Source organism: Pseudopipra pipra, chromosome 4 (genome assembly GCF_036250125.1).
Source record: "Pseudopipra pipra isolate bDixPip1 chromosome 4, bDixPip1.hap1, whole genome shotgun sequence".
Lineage (NCBI taxonomy): Eukaryota > Metazoa > Chordata > Aves > Passeriformes > Pipridae > Pseudopipra > Pseudopipra pipra.
In genome coordinates this window covers 29,143,957-29,165,267 of record NC_087552.1, presented here as the reverse complement: position 1 = coordinate 29,165,267, position 21,311 = coordinate 29,143,957, and the positions used below count along the sequence as shown (strand labels likewise).

The 21,311-nt window shown below is 42.6% G+C and overlaps 1 protein-coding gene across 6 annotated transcripts in view; it reads left to right on the top strand.

The window, feature by feature from the left end:
* The window catches only part of SLC20A2 (solute carrier family 20 member 2), a 57,807-nt gene extending 43,741 nt beyond the window's left edge, over positions 1 to 14,066 (top strand). For 2 of the 6 annotated variants that reach the window (XM_064652114.1, XM_064652113.1), the window contains exons 9-11: positions 5,812 to 5,997; positions 6,694 to 6,778; positions 12,365 to 14,066. In XM_064652114.1, coding sequence (XP_064508184.1) covers positions 5,812 to 5,997; positions 6,694 to 6,778; positions 12,365 to 12,529 — 436 coding nt within the window. In that variant the 3' untranslated portion in view covers positions 12,530 to 14,066. Of the gene's footprint in view, positions 1 to 5,811; positions 5,998 to 6,693; positions 6,779 to 7,280; positions 7,366 to 12,364 lie in introns of all 6 variants that reach the window. The other 4 variants (XR_010430079.1, XM_064652117.1, XM_064652116.1 and 1 more) reach the window with 4 other exon arrangements.
* The last annotated feature ends 7,245 nt before the right edge of the window (positions 14,067 to 21,311 follow it).

Below are 21,311 nucleotides of genomic sequence, written 5' to 3'. Positions count from 1 at the left end.
CGTGTTAGAGTTTCCAGGTCATGCCTTATAGATTTATGGCACAAATTTGACAAAGAATGGCTCTCATTATCTAAATGGTACAGACTGCATTACTGACGACAGGATTTAAAACTATTTCAGAACTATAGTAAAAATGTTTAGTGTTTTTAAAATATTTCTATACATTGTCTCACTGGTTTTAGGGAAGCTGAATTGCTACCAGACAGGGAATTAATTGTTTAAGCAAAGCAGTTTGAGTGAAACTAGGAAATACCTACTTGCTCAAAATACAGGCAGAGGAAACTCCTCTCACCTCCGTACAGACTTCACTGGATTTTTAGGTCAGAGCACACAAACAGCAGTAGGATTCACCTTTTTCCCCTCTTCCTAAAGTAAATGTAATGGGATTAAAGGAGGGAAGAGCTGGAACCTTGCCAGTATCTCACTGCACACAGAGAGCTTAGTGGGATTCAGCCTCCTGGCTAAATAAGGAGTCTAAAGGAGCTATAATAAGGCTGGATTACAAAATGAGTATTTATTTCCTCCTTGAGAGCTGCAGTCGAGATCACTTAGAATATTTAGGAAGCTAATCTGTCAGTTATGATTAGTGAGAGCAGCCTGATATCTTATTTCTTCCCTTTTTAACAGAATTCCATCCTGTGAATCCAGCCTGTGTCTCAAGTAGATATGAATCTTCACTTGTGTCCTTAGTTGTGTAGGGATGTGTCATTTTTGTTGTGCCATGCAGGCAAGCCAGAGGAGAGCAGCAAGAAACGGAGCTCCAGTGGGCACAGGAATCCCTCCCCATCCTGCTGTGAGCAGGGCCCATGAGTGGGTTTGCCAGGAAAAAAGCTGATGCTGGTGGGTATGAGGGAGGATGGACCCAACTCTCCAGGATCCAGTGAGTTGGGGTTTCAGGGGCAGTATTTGGAGTGCACAGAAATGAGCTGCAAGAATAAAAACGTATCCTCCCTGACTCATTAACGCACCCAAAGCTTGCACTTTGTGCACTTCACAGGGCACATCTGTGGCACGCTTTTATTGTTCTATGGTATATGCACTATTTCAGAACTGTCTGGTTATTGGAATTAGGATTAAACTCTCTTGATAATCTGAGATCTCTGGAGATCAGGACAGATTTTTTTCCTCTTGCTACCTATAGGCGTATCTTTCTTGCATCCTTACTCAACTGGGTGATGTCATGGCATAACTACAGCCTACTCAGAAATATCCATCCCACTGATTTTCCCAGTGGAAGGTTTGTTTGTGAAACCCTGGCTTGAGAAACTGACAAAAGGCTGGGGATTTTGCAATTGTATTTGTAATATTGGACGCCTAATAAAGATTTCTCAGATGGCTGTTTTGCTAGTCATTCAGTTTTAACTGGTGAAAATGTACATTTCAAGGTTCTTTCACTCCACTAGAAAAAGTGGCTAAAACACAATCTCTTTTTTCAGGTAGCAGAGCATCAAAGCATGGTCATCAAGGAGTCTGTAGATTATTAACAAAGCGTATTCAGAGTATAGATTTCAAATACAGTTAGATTTTCTTTTTGAGCAACTCACTACTCCCCCCAAATAATAGTGAGGTAGCAGCAATGTTGCTACTTCACAAAATGTTATGACAAGTTTGATGGGATTTGGCAATAGAGCATTCAGCTGATGGCATTCTTCCATTACTGGGAAAAAACCCCTAATTTTTTAATAAAAATATAATTTAAAAAAAGTTTTAGTCCTTGTGCCTCTAGAGAAGGGCTTGGACTTGTGACCCAAAGGTACCAGAAATTTCTGCTTGTGTGCGTGCACATGGGAAACTGTAATTTCTAAGCCTGTCTCATGATAGCTGAATGTGGGGTGTTTGGTTTTTTTTTTGTTGGTAATACTATCTGTCTCACAGGGGAGAGGAGAAGCCGACTCTATTTATAGTTCAGATTCACTGTCAAATGCTATCTTTCACAACAGTTTTATAAATGGTGCGTGACAGATTCTCAACTGGCACAAGCGAGCAGAAAAAGAGAAGTTGTGCCAATTCACGTTAGTCGAGAGAGAAATCATCATGAGGGTCAGGCAGCACTTCAGAAACACTGAGCAGCACTTTGCTGAACCACTGTGACACGCGTCTGCAAGTACAAGTATTACTATAGATGGCATTTAATCCTGTATTGCACCTCTGGAGAAGGCAAACAGCCCCTATGCACTGCCCCTGCTGCAAAGTCCTGTGCCCTGCGAGTAACTGTGGCTGGTGGAGCCCAGCAGAGATGGTGAAAAGTACTGGATGTGGAAAGTACACTTTTACAACAGGTAGACTCAGGAGGTAGGCTTCTTAAGCCATTTCATAAATTCATCCTAAAATTAGCTTGTAATGGCCATCCTCTTGTGCTCAGTGGAAAAGTATGTATTAGGCATACAAAATTAAAGTAATACCATGGCAGGAGCAGCTCATGTTGCTTTTTAAACCCAATAGCTAAATAATACAGCAACATCCTCTAAAGCACTTCAGTTTCATAGGAACCTAAGAGCAGTTTTAGGTATACATAGATGTGGATAGGGGTTCAGAGCCCCTGGGTGACATCTCAGGCTTTTTTCTTCTCCTCTAAGCTGCCATAAATAAGACTTGGAGCTCCAGCACGAAGGAGAGTTAGTTAAGGCAAATAAAAACCTGCATGGAAGAATGAGAGAAAGTCACTTGAAAATAGACTTGTGAAATGAGTCTTAGCCAAATGCATGGAAGATTTAAGGTCTGCTTTCTTGCTAGTTATGTCTTGAGTCAAATGAGATAAAACTGGTGGGAAATACTGTGAAAGCCACATCCCAGTCTAGCCAGCATCTTTGTGGTTCGTCTGGTTAGTCACTCAGCTGTAGGAGACATCTGAGAAGGTCTCAAAGCAAACTCTCTTATCTAACAATGCCTTTTTTCTTTTTCATGTGTGTTGTTTCTCTCTTACTCACTCTTACTGTCCTGTTGGGACTGGTTCTCTTCTATTTCTATACAGAACCAAAGTCATTCTTTCCAGTGCCTGACTCAGACCCATTCATTGTGAGCTTTCGGTAGTTTTGTGGTGGAACAGGCCTAACAGCTTCTTCTAGAGTTGTTCTCCATTGACATTGGAAGTATTGATACCATAGGCCCCTTGGACCGGACCTCCTGAACAAATCTAGAAGCCAAAGGAGCCCCTTGGAGAGCCATGATGGTGGTAGATTGGAGCCACTGTTTTGGTGGCTGTTGGTAGCCACTTTCAGATGCTCAGGCTGGGAGATGTCACTGTCCCTAGGAGCTGAACATTTAAGTCACATTGAACATGATTTATAGGGAGAGGAGAAATATCCTTCTGGTAAAGATAACCAGTGATGCAGATACCCACAAATAAAAATGTGGTTAATTACCTTTTTGCCTTTCCAAACATATATGGATCCAGTGCTCTTCTGCTTTCATTTCTTATAGGGAAGGTATCAGAAATGCTGCTTCTGTGGACATAGCGCCATCTCTTATGATCTATTGGGCAGAATCAGCCACTCAGATCCTCTGAGGCTGAGCATAAGCCAGCAGAGTTTTGCCTTGTCTTCCATTGCTGCAAATAAGAAAATAACCTTTTCTTCAAAGATTAAGCTTAGTTGATTCACAGAGGTGTAGCATTTGCAAATAATTAAAACTGGATTTTGATGCAGAAGAGCATAGTTTGCTGCTGCAGTTTTTGAAGCCTTTTCTGTCTTTCCATTTACATTGGGACTTACAAATATCCATCCATAATCTCTTTAGAACAGTCAGGAATCAATGCCTGGACTTGCTTCAAATGTGCCTGTTATTTTCAACAGGGAGGTTGTTTCCATGTTATACAGCACAGTAAGAAGGGATGATCAATTTTCCCTTTATTCATCTGATCAGTGTTTTATTTGCCTTTATCCATCCTTCTGTAGCCATCAGTTGAAGGTACATTGAATTACCTTTGTTTTTCTGTGCAGAAGAAGGCATTTAAATGTGCAAGTAACTTAATCCACACCTGAAAACACTGGAAAAGAAGTTGCAGGTCAACTTAAAAATATGAGAAATGTTTTGATCAAGAATCTCTTCTTCCTTGGAGGAAAAATAATTCTTGCATTTAGGCCCTAAGGACTTTTTACATACTGTGATTCTATTCACACAAAAAATCAACAAATCAAATGCTTACTCAGGCACAGTATCAGATCAGAATTTTAAAGTATTTTTGTTAGTGGAAATCAGTCTTTATTTAATGTGTATTTAGCTCTTCACTGTATAACCCATAGTCTTCAAACCCACTGGATTTTATTATCCATATTAGCTCACTAATTTATTTTCAGTAATTTTCTCAAAATCTGTAAGAATTATAAATTCTTTCTTATATCAAAGAACATTTTTAAATATTTTCATTTGCCTTGCAGCTTCAATGTTGTTGTGTGTGTTTGTGTTTACAAGGGAAAACTCCTTCCTAGTTACTTTGCTCCAGGACCACTTCCAAGGGTTCAGAGCTGGATTTCTCAAGGACCAGATGAAAGAAGGAGGGTCTTGTATTACTTAGATGTGCCGAGCTTTGCAATGCTGAGGACCCTCATCTCTTGGCAATCACCACTCAGCTCCTAGTGCCTTGTATTTGGTAAAGATGGGATTCAAGTAAATTATTAACTGGCAGATATGGTGGCTTGGTTTGCATAACATTTGACATTAGAACTGGCCCTTACTCCATCTGTGTGTTTTGGAGCGGAACCAGGAACTAAATTTAGCTGGTCCTGGCTCCAGGGTGAGCATGGCCATCGGTCCTGCCTGCAGTGCTCGCTGTGACCCGCTTTCCTTATTGATTTACAAGGAGCGGTGCTTCCTGATGGTTTTCACATGTTTTGAATGACATTGGTCAGGTTTGCTCTGCTCTTTTTGTGATTCTTTGGACATAAATGTAGTGCTGTTTCACTGAGTATGCTTTTTTGGAGTGGATAAATACTGCTCAACCAGGCAAGCAGCTACTCAGTTTACTAAAAAAGCTGAAAAAAAGGGACATTGAAATTCTTATCTGCTTTTTAGTATTTAAGCCTCTAAAGTAACTGGATACCAGCTTTCAAGTTTTTCTTCTAACTCTCATGCTTTTTTAGAATAAACAATGTCAGAAGTATGACTCCAGGCACTGGAGACTCCAGTGACCAATTTTGGATGATCTGCATTAGGAGTGGGGACTTCAGTGTGGCTGACTTTCAGTGTTTTTCTAGATAGCAGCAGCAGGGTAGCAAAAAGGGCTTACGCCAGCTCTGTGTCACCAAAGGGTCCTCTCTGATCCAGTCCAACTAGCTCTACAACATGTTTGAAGAGGACTAAGTCACCTTCCTAGCTGCACTCTGATCATATCCCAAACTTTACTGGCTGTCAAACTAGATTATATTTCTATATTCTTGTCTGCAATGGTAATTTTGTTCATTATTTTCCCTATTTGACAGGAAGAGCTAATTTGATACTTGAATTTTGAAGATGGAGAGCTCTTGAATTGGTAAATTTTGAGATAGTTTCAGTGCAGTGCTGAAAATACTGATTTTTGTCACAGAACAGACTTAAAGAGGTACTTCTGACTGACATTTTAGGAAACAATTTGTAAAAGAGAAATTCCTTTCAGGATTCACTCTAGTTATCAGTGATGAAGTGACAGCTGAAAAAGCAACATGATGAGAGTCTCCTGCCTCAGCCTTTCCAAGCAAGAAAGGGTGTTGCCTATAGGGTCAAGTCAGAGCAGTGCTGCATGCATAGTGAATTAAAATAACACAGAAAATAAGAGACTTCTGTCAAGGCAATTATCCACATTTCTATAACTCAGGTGATGTATTTCTGTTTCTCCAGCAATGCAATCGGTCCCCTCGTCGCGCTCTGGCTTATCTACGAGCAAGGTGGCGTAATGCAAGAAGCGTCGACTCCTGTCTGGCTGCTGTTTTATGGAGGTGTTGGGATCTGTGTGGGTCTCTGGGTCTGGGGTAGAAGAGTTATCCAGACCATGGGTAAAGACCTCACTCCAATCACACCATCAAGGTAGGTCCACAGGTGTCATTACAGCTTTGTGAACTTTGTGTGTGAACCAATTGGAGAAATTGCTGCTCCAGTATTTTGTTTGTAATGCAGTTTGCTGGATCTGCTGTGCTTTGATATTAATGATAACCTTGCTTCGACTTCTCCATCTTTCTAAAAAATGAAAGAAATAAAAGGAAGAGGAGAGAAAGAAAGAATGAGAAAGAATGAAAGGAAAAAAGATAACCCTGTAAACTAATACTGAATGTGTTTGAGGCATAGAGGTCTGCGTGAACAGTCTTCTGCTGATGACCTAATTAATATGGCAGAAGGTGCATTTGGAAATGGCAAGATTACAGTGGCTTTCCCAGTGCGCTTCTGACTATTAAATGTATTTATTACAGTAATTTTCATCCTTAATGCATATTCGACCTCTGCTGGTGCTTAACCGAATTACTAATTAGGCATGATTCACTGCAGCGTCGAGTAGTAAAAGTCCCTGACGCAATGAGCCATGCAGCCAGGTTACTACAGATGACTAGCCTGTGCCGTTCCCATTATTCAACCCTTCCTTGTTCTCTTAACTTATTTGTATGACAAAAATCACTTGGAGATAACACAGTCAAAAGAAGAAACGGGTAAGACTTTGGCACGCTGCATGGTATCAGTCCGAGCTGATGCAAAGAGTGATTGTGAAGTGTTTTCTTATGCTTCCTGCAGTGGATTCACTATTGAGTTGGCTTCGGCGTTCACAGTTGTGGTAGCTTCCAATGTTGGACTTCCTGTCAGTACTACACACTGCAAGGTATGCCTTTGCCCAGCGACTGCAGTCAAGGCAGTCTGGACTATTCATCTTAAAATTGTGCCGCTCGAGCCAGGGATAATGGCATGGCAAGGGGAAAACAGCCGCTGACAGAGGATGGTTAGGCAGAGGTGCGTCAGCGCATCTCGGTCATGCCAGTGACATTGGAAAATAATCAGGCTTCAAAAAAATGCATTGGAGTTGTCACAGTAAAGTCACTGAAATTGGACACAGTGTGAACTCCATAGCTATTGGTAAAGAAAAACAGCACTTACAAAAACATGACATCAATTTTAAAGCAAATGATTACAAGGAAGAACCTGGTTTCCTCTGACAGTGCCATTTGAACCTGGTCGGGTAACATTTCTCCCTTGTTCAGAGGCTGCGCACCATTCATCATTTATACTTCACTTTCTTGATAAGTGCATGGCATGGGATTTCCTGCATATAACTCTTTTACTACAGGTTTTCCATCTGTCTTTTTTTTTTTTTTATTTCTTCACAGTGGATTTTGCATTGAAGTAATGTGTGCGCTAACGGTACTTGTAGCCTCAAATGTGGGTATTCCAATAAGCTCCACCCATTGCAAGGTATTGGGGTTTGCAGTGATCCTATCAGTAAATCACATCACTAGGACAAACCATAACAAACCACAAGAGATACCAATTGTTGCAGATTGCCTTCACTATGTGGTGCACCGTGCAGACTGTGATCGCAAAATAACGAGGTTCACTTTTAAAGCTGGTACAGATAAAAGCAAAGTCAGCATTATAACTAATTGCACAAAAGTCTGGACCATTTTTCACCCTTACATGATTGTACTAAACTAATATAGACATATTAAAATAACATAGATCTGTAGTTTGTGTGAACCCAGTTACATGTGTTTTAGAGCAACCTGTATGAAAAACACTGCTACATCGTTAAGCTAATATTTTAATGTCTCTCTTCTTTTAAACCAACTTGTCCTCACTTTTGTGCATTATAATACAGAATCTGGCCCTTATAATCAGTTCTTTGAACAAGGTTGTTGGCTTTCTTATTATTTTCTAAAAAAGACCACTTTGGAGTATAGATATCAGCTGGGTAATGAGCAGAATTTAACTGTGTCATATGGTAGGCTGTGTGAAAAGACATTTATATTGCTTGTAGACATAGGGAGTATGTGCACATTTACACTGCTGGAAGAACATAATGGGAATTTAAAATTATGTTCCCTGGGAAATTTTCAAGTCAAATATCCCATCTTTCTTTCCTTTGCTTCCCTATGGACTCCCAAGGTCTTGGACGTGCAGAGCTGTTTGTTTCTCTCATCCACTGGCAGGATGTGGGGAAGCCCCTCCAAAATCAGAGACCCCAGAGTGGCAAAGTCCCTCAGTGGCGTGATATGCCACCAAGACCAAGCCCTAAAAAAAGACAGATCCTGTAGGATTCACTACTGCACCCTGGAGACCTTGGAGCCCTTCCAGCCCGGGCTGGGGCTGGGGCAGGCAGGCAGGTTTCCGGGGCTAACTGCTCCACGGCATGGCAGGCGGGCTGGCAAAAAACCTGGCATCCTTGCCTGTGACATTGACCTGGTTTCCAGTGAAAGAGTCAATTGGCCTTTTTCTAGTGAAAACCATTTCTTCAGAAAGCCTTCCTCTGTTGCAAAATCATTTCTTTCTTCTGCCCTGGTGCCTCTTTGAGAAGCAGCCAAGACTGAACTGCTCTGAAAGGCTGTTCAGATTTCCTGGCATTGACAGAACTCTGGTTCCTCTGAATCAAGCAGGGAGGGGAAAAATAATAACAATGTGATCCACTTCTAAAAATGCTAGCCTGAAACCACCTCCCTTTAAGATGACTGGTATATCAAATGCATGATGAAGAATTTGCCAGGGAGAATAATACAGCTTTGATTATCCCTGTGTGCCTGAAGCACTTCTAGCCAACTGTTGTAAAAGAGAAAACACACTTTGGTGCAGATAAATAAACTGAATTTAAAAAGAAAATGTCTTGGAAGCCATAAGCTAATGAGGGGGTGGCATGAGGAGGTATTCATTCCCTCAACGCAGTTAAAAGCTTGGTCTTTTCTAACTGCAGAGCAAAATAGTTCTTTTTAAAAAATACTTTCATAAAAGCAGTTGATGTGGTTAGTGTGTGTCTGCTCCCTGTAGTTTGCTGTATCTCATTAGATGGATCATTCTTAATGGAAAGATCCACTTTGCAATAGGATTAGACTCTTCCAGGACAACATGTCATTATAACTGACTCAATGTTTCAGCAAAGTGAGATCCTGCGCTGAAAGATCGTAAGTGATCAACACAAGCAAACACTTGTAACAGATTAATTCCTTGTTTTCTTTGAGGGCCCAGAGAAGGAATAAAAGGACTGTTATATATCCTTTGCTCCATGTAAAAATTCCTCTCTGAAAGCGCTGTCAGCTGTCAGTCAAAAATGCTGTCTTAAAAATTAGCAGGAAAATTATTTTGCCCTAGAAATCAGAAAGAAAAGAGATTCGAGGTTAGCCTGATATTGAGGCTCAAGCATCAGGGAGTGGAAATTATTCCTTTACCCAATATTTGTTTTTGCTCCACTGCAAAATAGAATTTGCGGAAGTGGGAGCCCTACCAAGGTGTGTCAGTCAATTGAACATGCGGTAACTAGATAAACTGATGGCAAAGAAGGAGCAGCATGAAACAACAGAGGTGGAATGAGACCTTTTTAAGGTGAAACAATAGTCTGTAATGAAAAATGGAGACTAAGTATGAAGGAAAGCTCTGAGCAGCAGTTTTCAGGTCTTGGAGCAGATGTGGTGGCAAACTGGTAGCAGGAAGAGAAGCATTAGCTTCTGAGAAAGATTCCTCAGTCCCTCTCAGCTCAGGAGCTGCCTTTGGTCCTAAATCAGAGGCTTTTGGTCTACATGAGGTGGTCACTGCTCGATGTGCCTGTCCTAAATCTAGAGCCGAGCAGCTTTTTCACGCTCAGTGCCTGCTGAGAGCCTGAACTCCACCTTCATGTTTGCCATGAGTCAAAGGGGAGAAGAAAATCCCTCTGAAAGCCTCCAAGTCAAGGAAGCCTGAAGGAAAGACCTCATCTTTTGAGCCTCCAAAGGAATTTGTGAATCTGAACGTGGTAGCCACATCGCTCTGCCTGCACCAATTCAACCTCCCTTAGGATTTAGCCCCGAAAAGCTGGTATGGTGTGAATGCATACCTTGCCTTTCTATTGCCCAGGTGGGCAAATGATCGCATTGAATGTTACACATAGCACCTGTTATTTATTCTAAGATTTGAGATGTAGAAATAAATAGACATTTCTCAGCTGTAACAGATTTTGTTCATGTACAGAGAAAATTACAGTGCAGGAGTTAAATGCTTTTCCTCTGCAAAAGCGACTTTGCTGAGGTCATACTGTCAGCTCCGTTTTGCCATTATGATTTTGGGGTTTTGAAAAATATTCTCTGTGCTGCTATGATTGAATTATCCTGTTCTGTGTGTTCTTATGATACACCATTGCACAGGAACAAGAGCCAAGAGCATTTCTGTAATGCTTTAAGCAGAGCATACTGAAGGCAAACTGCACTGGTTTCAAACCAATCTCAAAGTAGATATCATCTGAAATTCTGCAGGTGGTGTAGTGTGCCTACACCCAAGTTTTTAGTTACTCTCCTAACCTCTAGTCCATCAAAATCACTATTAATAAACTAAACTTTAACAATGTTTGAAACAGATTGCCAATGCCATCATTGCTGATACCTTTTAAATTTCAGGAAGGACTCGGAGACTAGCGTACGTAGACTGCAGGCTTACTCAATAAGCAATGCTTCTTGTTGCAAGCATGACAGATGGATGCTAAGGACATGGAAAATGGAAAGCTGAGCCTCACAGCTGAGCTGCTGGAAAACCAAACGCTGTTTCCTTGAATTAAGGCTTTGATATAGGCAGAAGTGTGGGGTTCCTCTTCACTGGGCTCCTCCTAAATACAGAATAGCATATTATTCACTCAAGCAGTATTCAGATGAAATATTATCCAAACGATTTCCTTATTGGATCAAGCTTTAGACAGAGGCCTTACTGGTCATAGAATATCAGATTTAGTTTTCCTTTGTTCCATCACAGGCACCCTAGAGTTACAGGGTCTTCCACAAATAACTGTTCTCCAAAAAGAAACATTAAGCAATAGTTTGAAGCTAAGTAGGTATTAACAAAAAATATGGATTTGATATCTCCATCCCGTCTTTCCCTGATTCCTTGTCCTCCTAGCATTTATCATTTTCCGGGCTCTGTACATGGGGAGCAGCCCGTCTTCTGATCTGTAGGCAGGGACTGATACTCCCATTAAGAAAATAAGCGGGTAGGCAGGGATGGCACATGCTCAGCTGTGTCTTGGAGTTTCCTTACCTTCAAAACAGGATATTCCTTCCACATTTCTTGCTGCTTTACCATGCACTTTGAATAGACATGCACATGTTTTTGCTAACAGCATGGAAAGCCACTTCCAGGGCAGAAAGAAAATAGAGAGTTTCAGAAGGTTTTGTATAATTTTTCACTGAAAATGGTTTTTTCAGCCCAGTTTTTTTCTTAAGAACTAATATGCTGGGTTTATACCTGAGCTTATGGACTGAAAACACAGTCAAAGGAAGAAAAGGTTGCAGCTTTGCCATGCTACAATGTGTTTTGTCTACAAAACCACTGACCTACCCCGCTGTCCTAGTAGCTGTGACTTTGAAGGATATTTTGGTGGTTCATCCACTTCCCCACCATCGTCTTGGTGTCCGTGCAGTTTGTGTGCCCCAAAGCATCAGGCTGATGTCTGTCTGCACGGAGGATTTTAGCTCTGGATGCTTTGCTTGGCTAGCTGGTCCAAAAGGGCTGGTTTTCCTCAGAGGGCTTGGACTGATGAGTTTGATGTACTGCATCTAACCTTGCACTGTCTTTCTGCCCCCTGCCAAGTCACCCTCACTGTCACAGGGTGGGCTCAGCTGCTTACCTTGCCGTTGCTGTCCTGTTTATAGCCCACAGTATTAAAATACAGATATGCTGTTTTGAGTCACCTCTCTACTCTGGGCTGTAAGCTGCAGAGGTTCCGCAGCTGCTGGGTTTGGGCAGGACATCCCAAACCAGCAAGAGGGCAGGCAGGCGGGACATACTAGTTCTCCTGACCTGCCCCATGCAACGCTCTCTAGCAGAGCCCTAAAAACAACTCTCCTGGTTTTTTCATAATTTAGACTGCAGTCTGGCCAGACTCAGTGGACACTTGCCCTGCGCCCTGTGAACTGAGAGTAAGGTGGAGGGGCTGCCTCAGTTCCACTGATGGCTGATGCAGGAGTTAGCAGGACAGAGAAAAACCTACAGACATATTTATTTGCCTTTGGCCAGCCCCAAGACTCATCAAAAACAGATAGTTGAAAAATAAAGGTTAAAGCACCCTGGAAGTGTCACCCTCCTACCACCACACCCAAACAGAGCCATTGTCATCCTCAGGGGCTGCTTTATCTCAGAGCATCGCTTGGTATCAGCTGGCTGGCATTGGTGTGGTTGTGGGCATATTACAGGCGCTCAGACCTACCCCTCACATCTTGTCTCCCTCTCTCCTCCCCACACTCCCAAGGTTGGCTCCGTGGTGGCCGTTGGCTGGATCCGCTCCAAGAAAGCTGTTGACTGGCGCCTTTTCCGCAACATCTTCCTGGCGTGGTTTGTGACTGTGCCAGTGGCTGGCTTGTTCAGTGCTGGGGTTATGGCGCTGCTGAGGTATGGGATCTTGCCTTACATCTGAAGAGCTTCCTCTGCTGGGAAAAGGGGAAATGGCCAAGCTACTACCGAGGGGAGAAGCGTTCCCGTGAAAGAAGCAGTCGGAGAGGATCCATCTTCCATATCTAACTTCTTATCTACTGTACATAACAATGTGTCATATTGGTGACATGGTGATGTGGTGCCATTTCTTATATATTACAGAAATATATATGCATATAGTAGGTAACAATACCTAAGTTATATTATCAGTGGGGTGAAAATAATTACCTAGAATTTAATATTTAGTAAAATTTGTACATAGTGTATCATTTTGGTGGCTATTTTTTAATCTTTTGAAGAAGAGTATGGATTAGGAAATGTTTCTTGTCCATTTGATATAAGAAGCGAGGTACAGGACTGCATAACACATGAATTTTTTAAAGCTATTAAGATACTGGAACAAAATAAAATGTGCAGAAGTGCTTTTCATAAAATAACTTTGTTCATATCACATTGATCTTTGTGTATCATAGCGTGGTGGTTATGGCTGTGTAAATACTTACAACAGTAACTTTTAAATGGTGCATTTCCCTTATATATTTTGGATAAGAAAGTTTAGGAAGTACCAAAGAAGCAGGGGAATAGCTTGCCAATATTATGTTGTTGTCTACACGTGTGAGCGTGTGTTGTGTTTCCCAACCTCTAATTCAGCATTTTCACCAAGCTCCAGCCAATGAGGCTGGGATAGTACTGTTCATGTCTTAATGTAACTTTAAAAAAAAAGAAGCGCACACAAAAAAGTTAGCTCTTGTGACTTAGTAGGCAGACCATGGTTCTCCACATTAGCTGATAGTAGACTGACTTCATTTTGTGGGTTGATACTTCAGTATCTCACTGCTCACCTTCTACCTTCTCCCTTCAAGTCACAGCTCCGAGTTGCCCTCCTATCAATTCCTGTGGGAGAACAGATCATCAGTCTCCCCTTTTCCTGTCCATCCAGCCACAAGCACACACTCTCAGGTACAGGAGTGGGACCGTGGCATGCACGGCACCCCCGCGTACAGAAGCGAAGGGCAGCAGCTGTTAGGAAACGGGCCTAGCCCTGGTTTTGTGGTTGAAGGTAATGGGCGCCCATGGGAGTGCTGATCCATGCAGGGGATAGCGTGAGAAACAACGGAGAGGATGTGAGCAGATACTGCCTCCCCCATGGCAAGTCCCATCCGATGCCACAGCCAGCCAACCTCTTGCTGTGCTGCCAATAGCAAGGAGGGGATGGGAGCCTGGCCCTGCATGGATGGAGGTTGTATGGTAACCAGCATTTGGGATGAGATTTTTTTCAAGGCAGCTCAGGGGAAAATGTCTAGCTGCATCCCCTGCGTGCCTTTGGAAAGCACATTTGAGTGAAGGTTACTGTTTTGTGGGTGGGAGGCAAAGGGCAAAGGGTGCCCGGAGGAGGCTGGGAATCTATTACTGTTTAAATGCTGCTAAAATTTTGATAAAATGTTCTTGGTACTCCATTGTGACTTTTCCATTGGTCATTCATACTAAATTTATAATAAAAAGATAAACAGCCCCTATAATTGCCTCTTGCGTTTTTCCAGTGTTACTCAGCCGTAATGGGAAGGCTCCCCGGGCAGTTGAAACCTACTCCTTGGCATCTGCTGACTGTTGTTCTTTGTCTGCTGTGGTCAGTGGGGATTAAACCACGCTTTGTGTGGCACTGACAAAACCTCCCTTTTCTTCCTGCTGTCTGGGCAGCCCCAGTGCCCAGCCCTTGCTCTGTCCAGGCTTGGCTCACAGGCGTCTCCCCGTCAAGGTCTGGGAGCTTGGGGGCTGTTTCAGATGCATTCCCTGGGCACTTGCTGCCTCCAACTGCCGCCCTAACTCCAACCCTCCTTTCTGGGCCTCTGTAAGCATTCCTGTTGCTGTGGCACTGTGGAGCTCGGTTTCCAACCCCTCTGAAACCTTAGAGCTGGGGTATAAATAGTGCTGGCAAATAAGTGGGACTGGTGGGGCAGCGGCTGAGTGACCAGAGTAGCCAGTAAGTGCACGAGACAATTTGGGACCTGTGGATAAGGGTGGAAGGACTCACCATGTCTCAGCACTTGCATAAACACTTACCTGCCAGTGGCCCAGCAGCTTGCCACCTTATTTTATCTACAGAGACAAACCACACTTCTCTTCCTGCAGCGGCAGGGACCCAGCTGCAGCCCTGCCAGAAATGGGCAGCATGTGGAGGACTGTGCCAGCTCTGGGGGTATGTGATAATCCCCCAGCACATGCAGCTGGGTGTCTGTCAACACACACATTTAAAAATAAAAGTGTTATGAGGGAAACGGCTGGCAAGGAGGCATCTCCAAAATATCCCTGCCTGCCCCAGATACACTAACCTTTAATCTGGAGGAAGATGATGGAAAGCCCAAAGTGACTCTCCACAGCACGGAGGTGTCCTTTGCCACCCCAGAGAAGAAGAATCACTGCAGGGGAGGCATAGTTAAAATGCCCTTGGCTCAGGCAGCAATCAAAATAGGTACAGGTCTATTTTCAGCTCAAGAAATGGTGAGGGATTCGCATTTTTTCAGCAGTGTGGGGGCTCAGTGGGGCCCAAGAGCTGAGCTTTGTTTAGCCAAGCAGATGCTGATGGATCCTGACAGGGACATGGGATGCTGTTCACCTCGCAAGGCTGCCCCATCCCCTGGCAGAGGTCTTCCCACCTGGATTCACGGTCATCAGGGCTGCAGCCCTCCTGGGCAGGACACAGGATTTCATGGTTGTCATCAGGAAGACCTTGCTGCATGCTGGGGAGAAGTGCGCACAGAATGGTGGGGGCTACAGCAAAGGTAAGCACAAGAAACAGGTTAGAAGGTAAGAAAGATAGAAGCCTGATGAAAATATTTATTACAAGTAAAAAACACTTCTGGCTGCAGAAATGTGGGCCTGAATTTCAGAAAACAAAGTGTCTATAAAGTGGCTCATGGACAAATGGTAAAATCCTTGACTCAAATTAGCCTGAGGAGAGCCAGTTGGCAGTGTGTGAAGGTGCTAATAGACTCTAATTACCCTCATCAACCTCTCCTGGTGCCTCCAGCCTTCACCCCACTGCCAGATTTCTTAGCTTGCCTTGGGACTTGCCTTGTCTTTGCATGTCTGATGATTGCTAGGCTGATTCTGGGACTTGTTATTGCCACCAGCTCTGCTCTGCTTATGCTGCTTGGTCCTATGCCCCATGCTGGTGAAGTTGCTGTGGCATGCTAAGCCGTGCATCCTGGCTTGTCCTCCCCAACAGAGCAGTGCTGTTCTTCCAGCACCCTGCTGCTGGTGTTCTATTTCCAAGGTAAGTAACCTGTGTGCTAGTGACTGGTCAGGCTGGCTGAGCACCCCTTGGGCAGGTCTGCCCGTGCCACAGGTACTGAGGCTTGTTCTGGTGTTGGTCACTGAATGTTCCTTGCAGGGCTATGAGTGGTGTGAGAGCCCAGGAAATGCAGCTGGGAAATGTGTGGGGCAGGGCAACCCAGAGGCATAAGGCCCTTAGTTTGTTTGTGGTAGAGAAACCTGCGTTGTTTTGTGAGAGCTTCTAGCCCAAAGCTGGGGACCTAGGTGCCCCTGGACTGCAAGATGATGCTGGAAAGGACTTGGACAGATATGTGTTTTTGGAGGGAAGAAGACTGCTTGAATGAGTGTCTTGTGCTGTTGCTTCTCTAGAGAACGCAACTGATGAGAAAAATGGGTTTGTTTTTGTTTTGGGGTTTTTTGGGGGTTTTTTTGTTTGGTTGGTTTTTTTAAAGTTTAGGGACCTTTGGTTTTGTGTTCTTCCTTTTGTAGACCTTGCTTTAGTTACACTAATGATATGGCCTGATGGATCTGATGGACCATTGATTCCACCTCCTGGTTGCCAAAAAGAAGTCTGAACTGGAGTAAGATTTTATTACCATTGTGAATGTTTGTAAGCCTTCATTTTCTAAGCAGTAAAACAGAACAGAAAAGAACGATATGTAACAAAAACATGAACTGTGCTCTGTCCAGAATTCTGATTTCTTAGATTCTAGGAGAAAAATTTCTTCCTGTTGCATGGAATTAAATTACGTTTTTATACTGACTGACACAAGCAGACTTTGCTTCTACTTGTCTTGCTGAAGTAACTATTATCTGACTTGAGTTCTTAAAACTAGGCTGCTGAACTTCTGGAGTGATGCTATTTTAGCACTGTATTGATGAGCACACACTCTGTCCTGAGGTAGCATTGGTCTGATAGATTTTATATGCATATTGCATCACTTGTTCAACTAATTGCAGTTTTCAAAAGGGCATTATTTTTCCTAAGTGAAACAGGTTTTTTAACTTGTACAAATATGCTGTGCTTTTATCAGCTTTAAGGTGCAGAAGTTTTTGAGAGAGTGAATGCAAACAACAAAAGCTTATTTCCTTCCTTAAATATAATCAGCTTTAAACCAAAGTTGGTGCCTGGAAACCAAGCACAAACAGTGCCTGAGTTGCATGGCTCCTCACATCTGTCCCAGCTGACACCAAATATCCAAATTCAGAAAGCTGGCTTCTCATCCGATAAACCCTAAATTCAGGGATGTGACATACGCTCCTGCTTGGCAATGGTGCTGCAGTGCACGTATTTACTGTAGATAATTATTCATTGCTGTGCTTCAGAAAGAGGAAGTGGAGTGATAGGTGTCCAGCTGATGGCCAGTCCTCTTCATTGCAAAGCTACAGTCAGCCCCTGGACCCACAGGATGGTGCAGTGTGTGCCAGTTCCTTTCCTGCGAGCGGCTCATGCAGCTTACAGAATTTGAGTTGCTACTAAAGAACATGATCCTTGTTTCTGATCTCTCATTGTAATCTGAGGTTCTCTGTCTCTGAAAGCTGACTCTACTAACTAGGAAGATTAATCTGCAAATGTTACCTTGCTATCTTGATGTACTTCGTAATGGATGTTCTTCTCTTGATTTGATAAGACAATTTTGAGAATCCCCTTGGTTCCTGTGGAAAGCAGGAATACCTGGAACAGCCCAAGGTTTCTGTTCTAATAATTTTTTGCATGCCCGAATCTTCCACTCATTCTTGCTTCTCGTGGAATCCTGGTGATCTCTGTAATGGAAATTGCATGTGACATGTCTTTCACACTCATGGGCTTATCAAAGTAAAGCTGACAAGTTCTCTCAGCCTCCGGCTTTGCATGACAACCTGTAGTAAGTCCTGGCTGCTTCCTGACAGACGACTACTTCTGTTTCCCACAAGACCAGAGATGTTTTGTTACACTGATAAAGTGCCTGTCACAGTACTGGGGTCAAGTGCTGCTCAAAATACACCAAAAGCAATGGGGAACTGGCACAAGAAATTATGAAAGGGAGAAAGGGGCTTGGGGCTAGACCCAAGGACCATGAAGAGCTTGGTCGCTTTATGGGGAGAAAGGCACGAATTCAATTCTGTAAACAAGCTTTGGGTGGTAGACAATGGTGAATGCCTCCAGATTTCTTAGGTCACAGCCATGTACTGTGTTTTCCTGCTTTCCAAAGTTTTAGATACTTTTTTTCTAAGCACTGTGAACAATTTGGATACAGAAATCTGTGCCCAGAATCTTTGAGACAGCAGTTCAAAAGCTATGTTAAGTAAGGTTGGCTAAAAACCTTTCTACTTACTTGGGTTATTGTTTCTAAGCACTGCAGAAAGAGGTTAATAGGCTTTATCAACTTGCAGGCTGTTTTCTTCCATAAAAACCTGTCCTTCTTATCCCATCTTTATCACAAATAATGTTCATTAAGGCAGAGTTCCCCTTCCTTTATAAAGGCTGAGGTAAATGCTCTTAGATATCATTTGAAGAAAATCTCCTGAATTCATTGAGTATTTATGACAAAGACTTCGTACTTTTTTGCTTCATTCTTTCATTTTGGGTAGTTTACATCAAATGAGTTTAAAGATATTTCTTTTGTTACAAAAAATTACTCCAGTTCCCCTTCACACAGGAACGTATAGAGACAAACAGTTCTAATTTGTAAGACCTGTTAACAAATGTGAGAAGTTTGCAGATGGTGTTGATAAAAAGCACATTACCAAGATAAACAGGGTAGAAATAAATGAGGTGGAAAGGACATACTAACAATACCAAAATAGCCTTCAGAGATCAAGAGGTTGCAGCTGAGACAGACAAACAAAGGCAGAAGCACAAGCTGCTGATGCAAAACTAGAAGAAAAACAACGGCTACAGAGATGCCAATGGCCTTCCTCAAAATTCACCAGCTTAGGTGCCTCTGTTAGAGTAGATTCAATTTCCAATCTGTTGCTTTTACTCTCATGCCAACATTAGCTCTAGGGCAGAGGTGGCCTCTAACTTTTCAGATGGAGACACAGAGACAGTGGTCACAGAGCCAAGCAAGCATCTTTCTCCTGCCTTCTCTGTCCTCCAACCTACCAAGGTAGTGACTCTTACTCTGTACAGCCAGTTTCAGAAGTAGTCCTCAAGGACTAAATTTCCACTTAATGTAATTGAGAAAAGGGATGTAGGGCTTTACTGCTAACATTGTTAAGAAGCTATTTTTGCTGAAGCTACAATTATCGCTTACAAAGCAATTCAGTGGGTAATGGAGGAATGCTTCAAAACCTCTCAGGTGCTACCTACCCACAACACTTGGAGAGGCGCCCACTCTGAAACATTCAAGTTCAGATCTTATCTGTTTACATTTTCCATTAAGATTCTGCATATAAAGAGCTACTAAATGTTTTAATACATTCTTCATGAAGGCATAGAATCCAGCAGACTAGCAAGTTGTTTCCACCTGTGGTCTGTAACCACCTGCAGCATTCATTGATGTATTTATAACCATCTAGATATAAACAGCAAATGTGATAACTTAGATGATCTTTAAAGTCCCTTCCAACCCAAACTATTCTATGATAACACTTCATACTCTTATAGCCCACTGGAGAATGGGCTTTGATATGAAGTTGGATGATAATTATATTACTTAGAGGACATAAATTAATTTCCATTTACAGTTTAGTAACACATGCGATAGACAAATCTGCTACAAACCTTCTGACAGAAAATACTGGGCAAGGAAAATTTGTCATCCTTAGAAGAAAGTCTCAGTAAGGCAATGGCAAGTTTTTTATCAAACTTACTGAAAAAAATGAAAAAATAATTAATTATCCAGGTACTATCTGGGATAAAAATTGCAAAATACAGGGATTTCTTGGTGTAATTATTTGGTATGCTCTGCTTATTCCTACTCAATATTCCATGTTAGATCCCTTTAATCAATTAAGCAGGTACATTTATGATGCAGGAGAAACTAAGTGGAACAACCTTGGACATGTTGTGCTTGTTGATTTGTCCTGCCTTCAGCCCGTACTGTGCTAATGCAAGTGTGCCATCAGGTGGTACAGAATGAAAGAACTTGATAAAAAACTGATGCTCTAACTTAAGCCTGTTAGAGGAGACTGAGTGTCTCCTAAAATGCCACCTTTAAAGCTGTCAATAACAAGGGACAGCTACTGATAATGCCACCGTAACACTAGGTGGGAAAGAGCTCTACAGCTGGGGTTACTGGGCATGTAGATACAGGGGCAAATGAGTTCAGCAGGCTTTGAGGCTCTTAGAACAGGCTTATATAAAAGTTTAACCTTTTTAGAGTCTGCCAAAGGATCAAATTACCACAGAGCAAGGTGTATATCCCACCTGACAGAACCAATCCTTGTCAGGGATTTCTGAGGGACCTACACTGCTTCCATCACCAACCTCCCTCAGTATCTCAAACCTGAATGCATCAATCTCTATGTTACTATGAGGAAATGCTTAACTGCTACATCCAGGTAACTTGAGTGTGTGCAAGGGAAATATGCTTCAAGAGCTGCTAAGGCATCCACGGTGAGCAGCACAGAGCTGTTTGAATCAGGACCACAATTGTTTATTTCCTAAACTCCTCCCCAAAGCAGCTTGTTCTTGCTGTCAAAAGCTCTATGAAACATCCAGATTTCCTCTTTTTCACCAATTGTGAAGACTTGCACTCAGTACAGCTCTCTATGGTCAGCTGAGCTTGGGATATGTCTGTATTTGTGTTCTTACCAACAGCCCACCTCTCCTGGCAAAAAACTCACAGGAGCATAAAGGGGTCCCTCATTTACTCCCTGTGGAGTATCTGTAATACTGGGATGCTGAAACAGCCACGTGTTTTATTCTCTGTCATCAGTATTTACATGGAATGAGAGACGAAAGCGGGGGGAGAGGACACGGCAATACACTCTGTCAAACAAAGGAGCAGTGCTTCCAACAGTTAAATGGCTAGAGGAAAAATGAGACTTTGCAAACATTGTGAGTGACCATATTTGTATGGTGTATAATATGTAGTCCAGGAAAACTGGGGGAAAAAAACAAGGGCATTTCGGTATTAGTGTCATAAAACGAAGTAAAACATAGTGCATGCCAGCAGACTTTCTAAATTGCCAAGGAAGTGCAAATGGCAGGGAAAAGTTCATTGGAAGACAATGGCAAATAATGAAAGGTGATTTAGTAGGAGATGTGTACCAATTACATGGGAAAGCAAGGAAAGGAGGGAGGGAAGGAGCACTCTGTTCACTAAAAATAAATGCACATCTGAAAGTGTTTGTCATTAAAATTGCTGTTACTCTCCTCACTTCCAATGTTGTTAGAAAAGGAAACCTGCTGGTATGTGAAGGCATGATTTGGAGGCTTGGAAAAATGTAACACGTGAAAAGCAGAGGCTGTGCTTTAAAGTGGTGACTTTGTCCTTTCCTTTTTAAAAAGCAAATCTTAAATGGGCTTTTCCATTCCCCCCAGTGTGGATAATGTGATGCTCGGG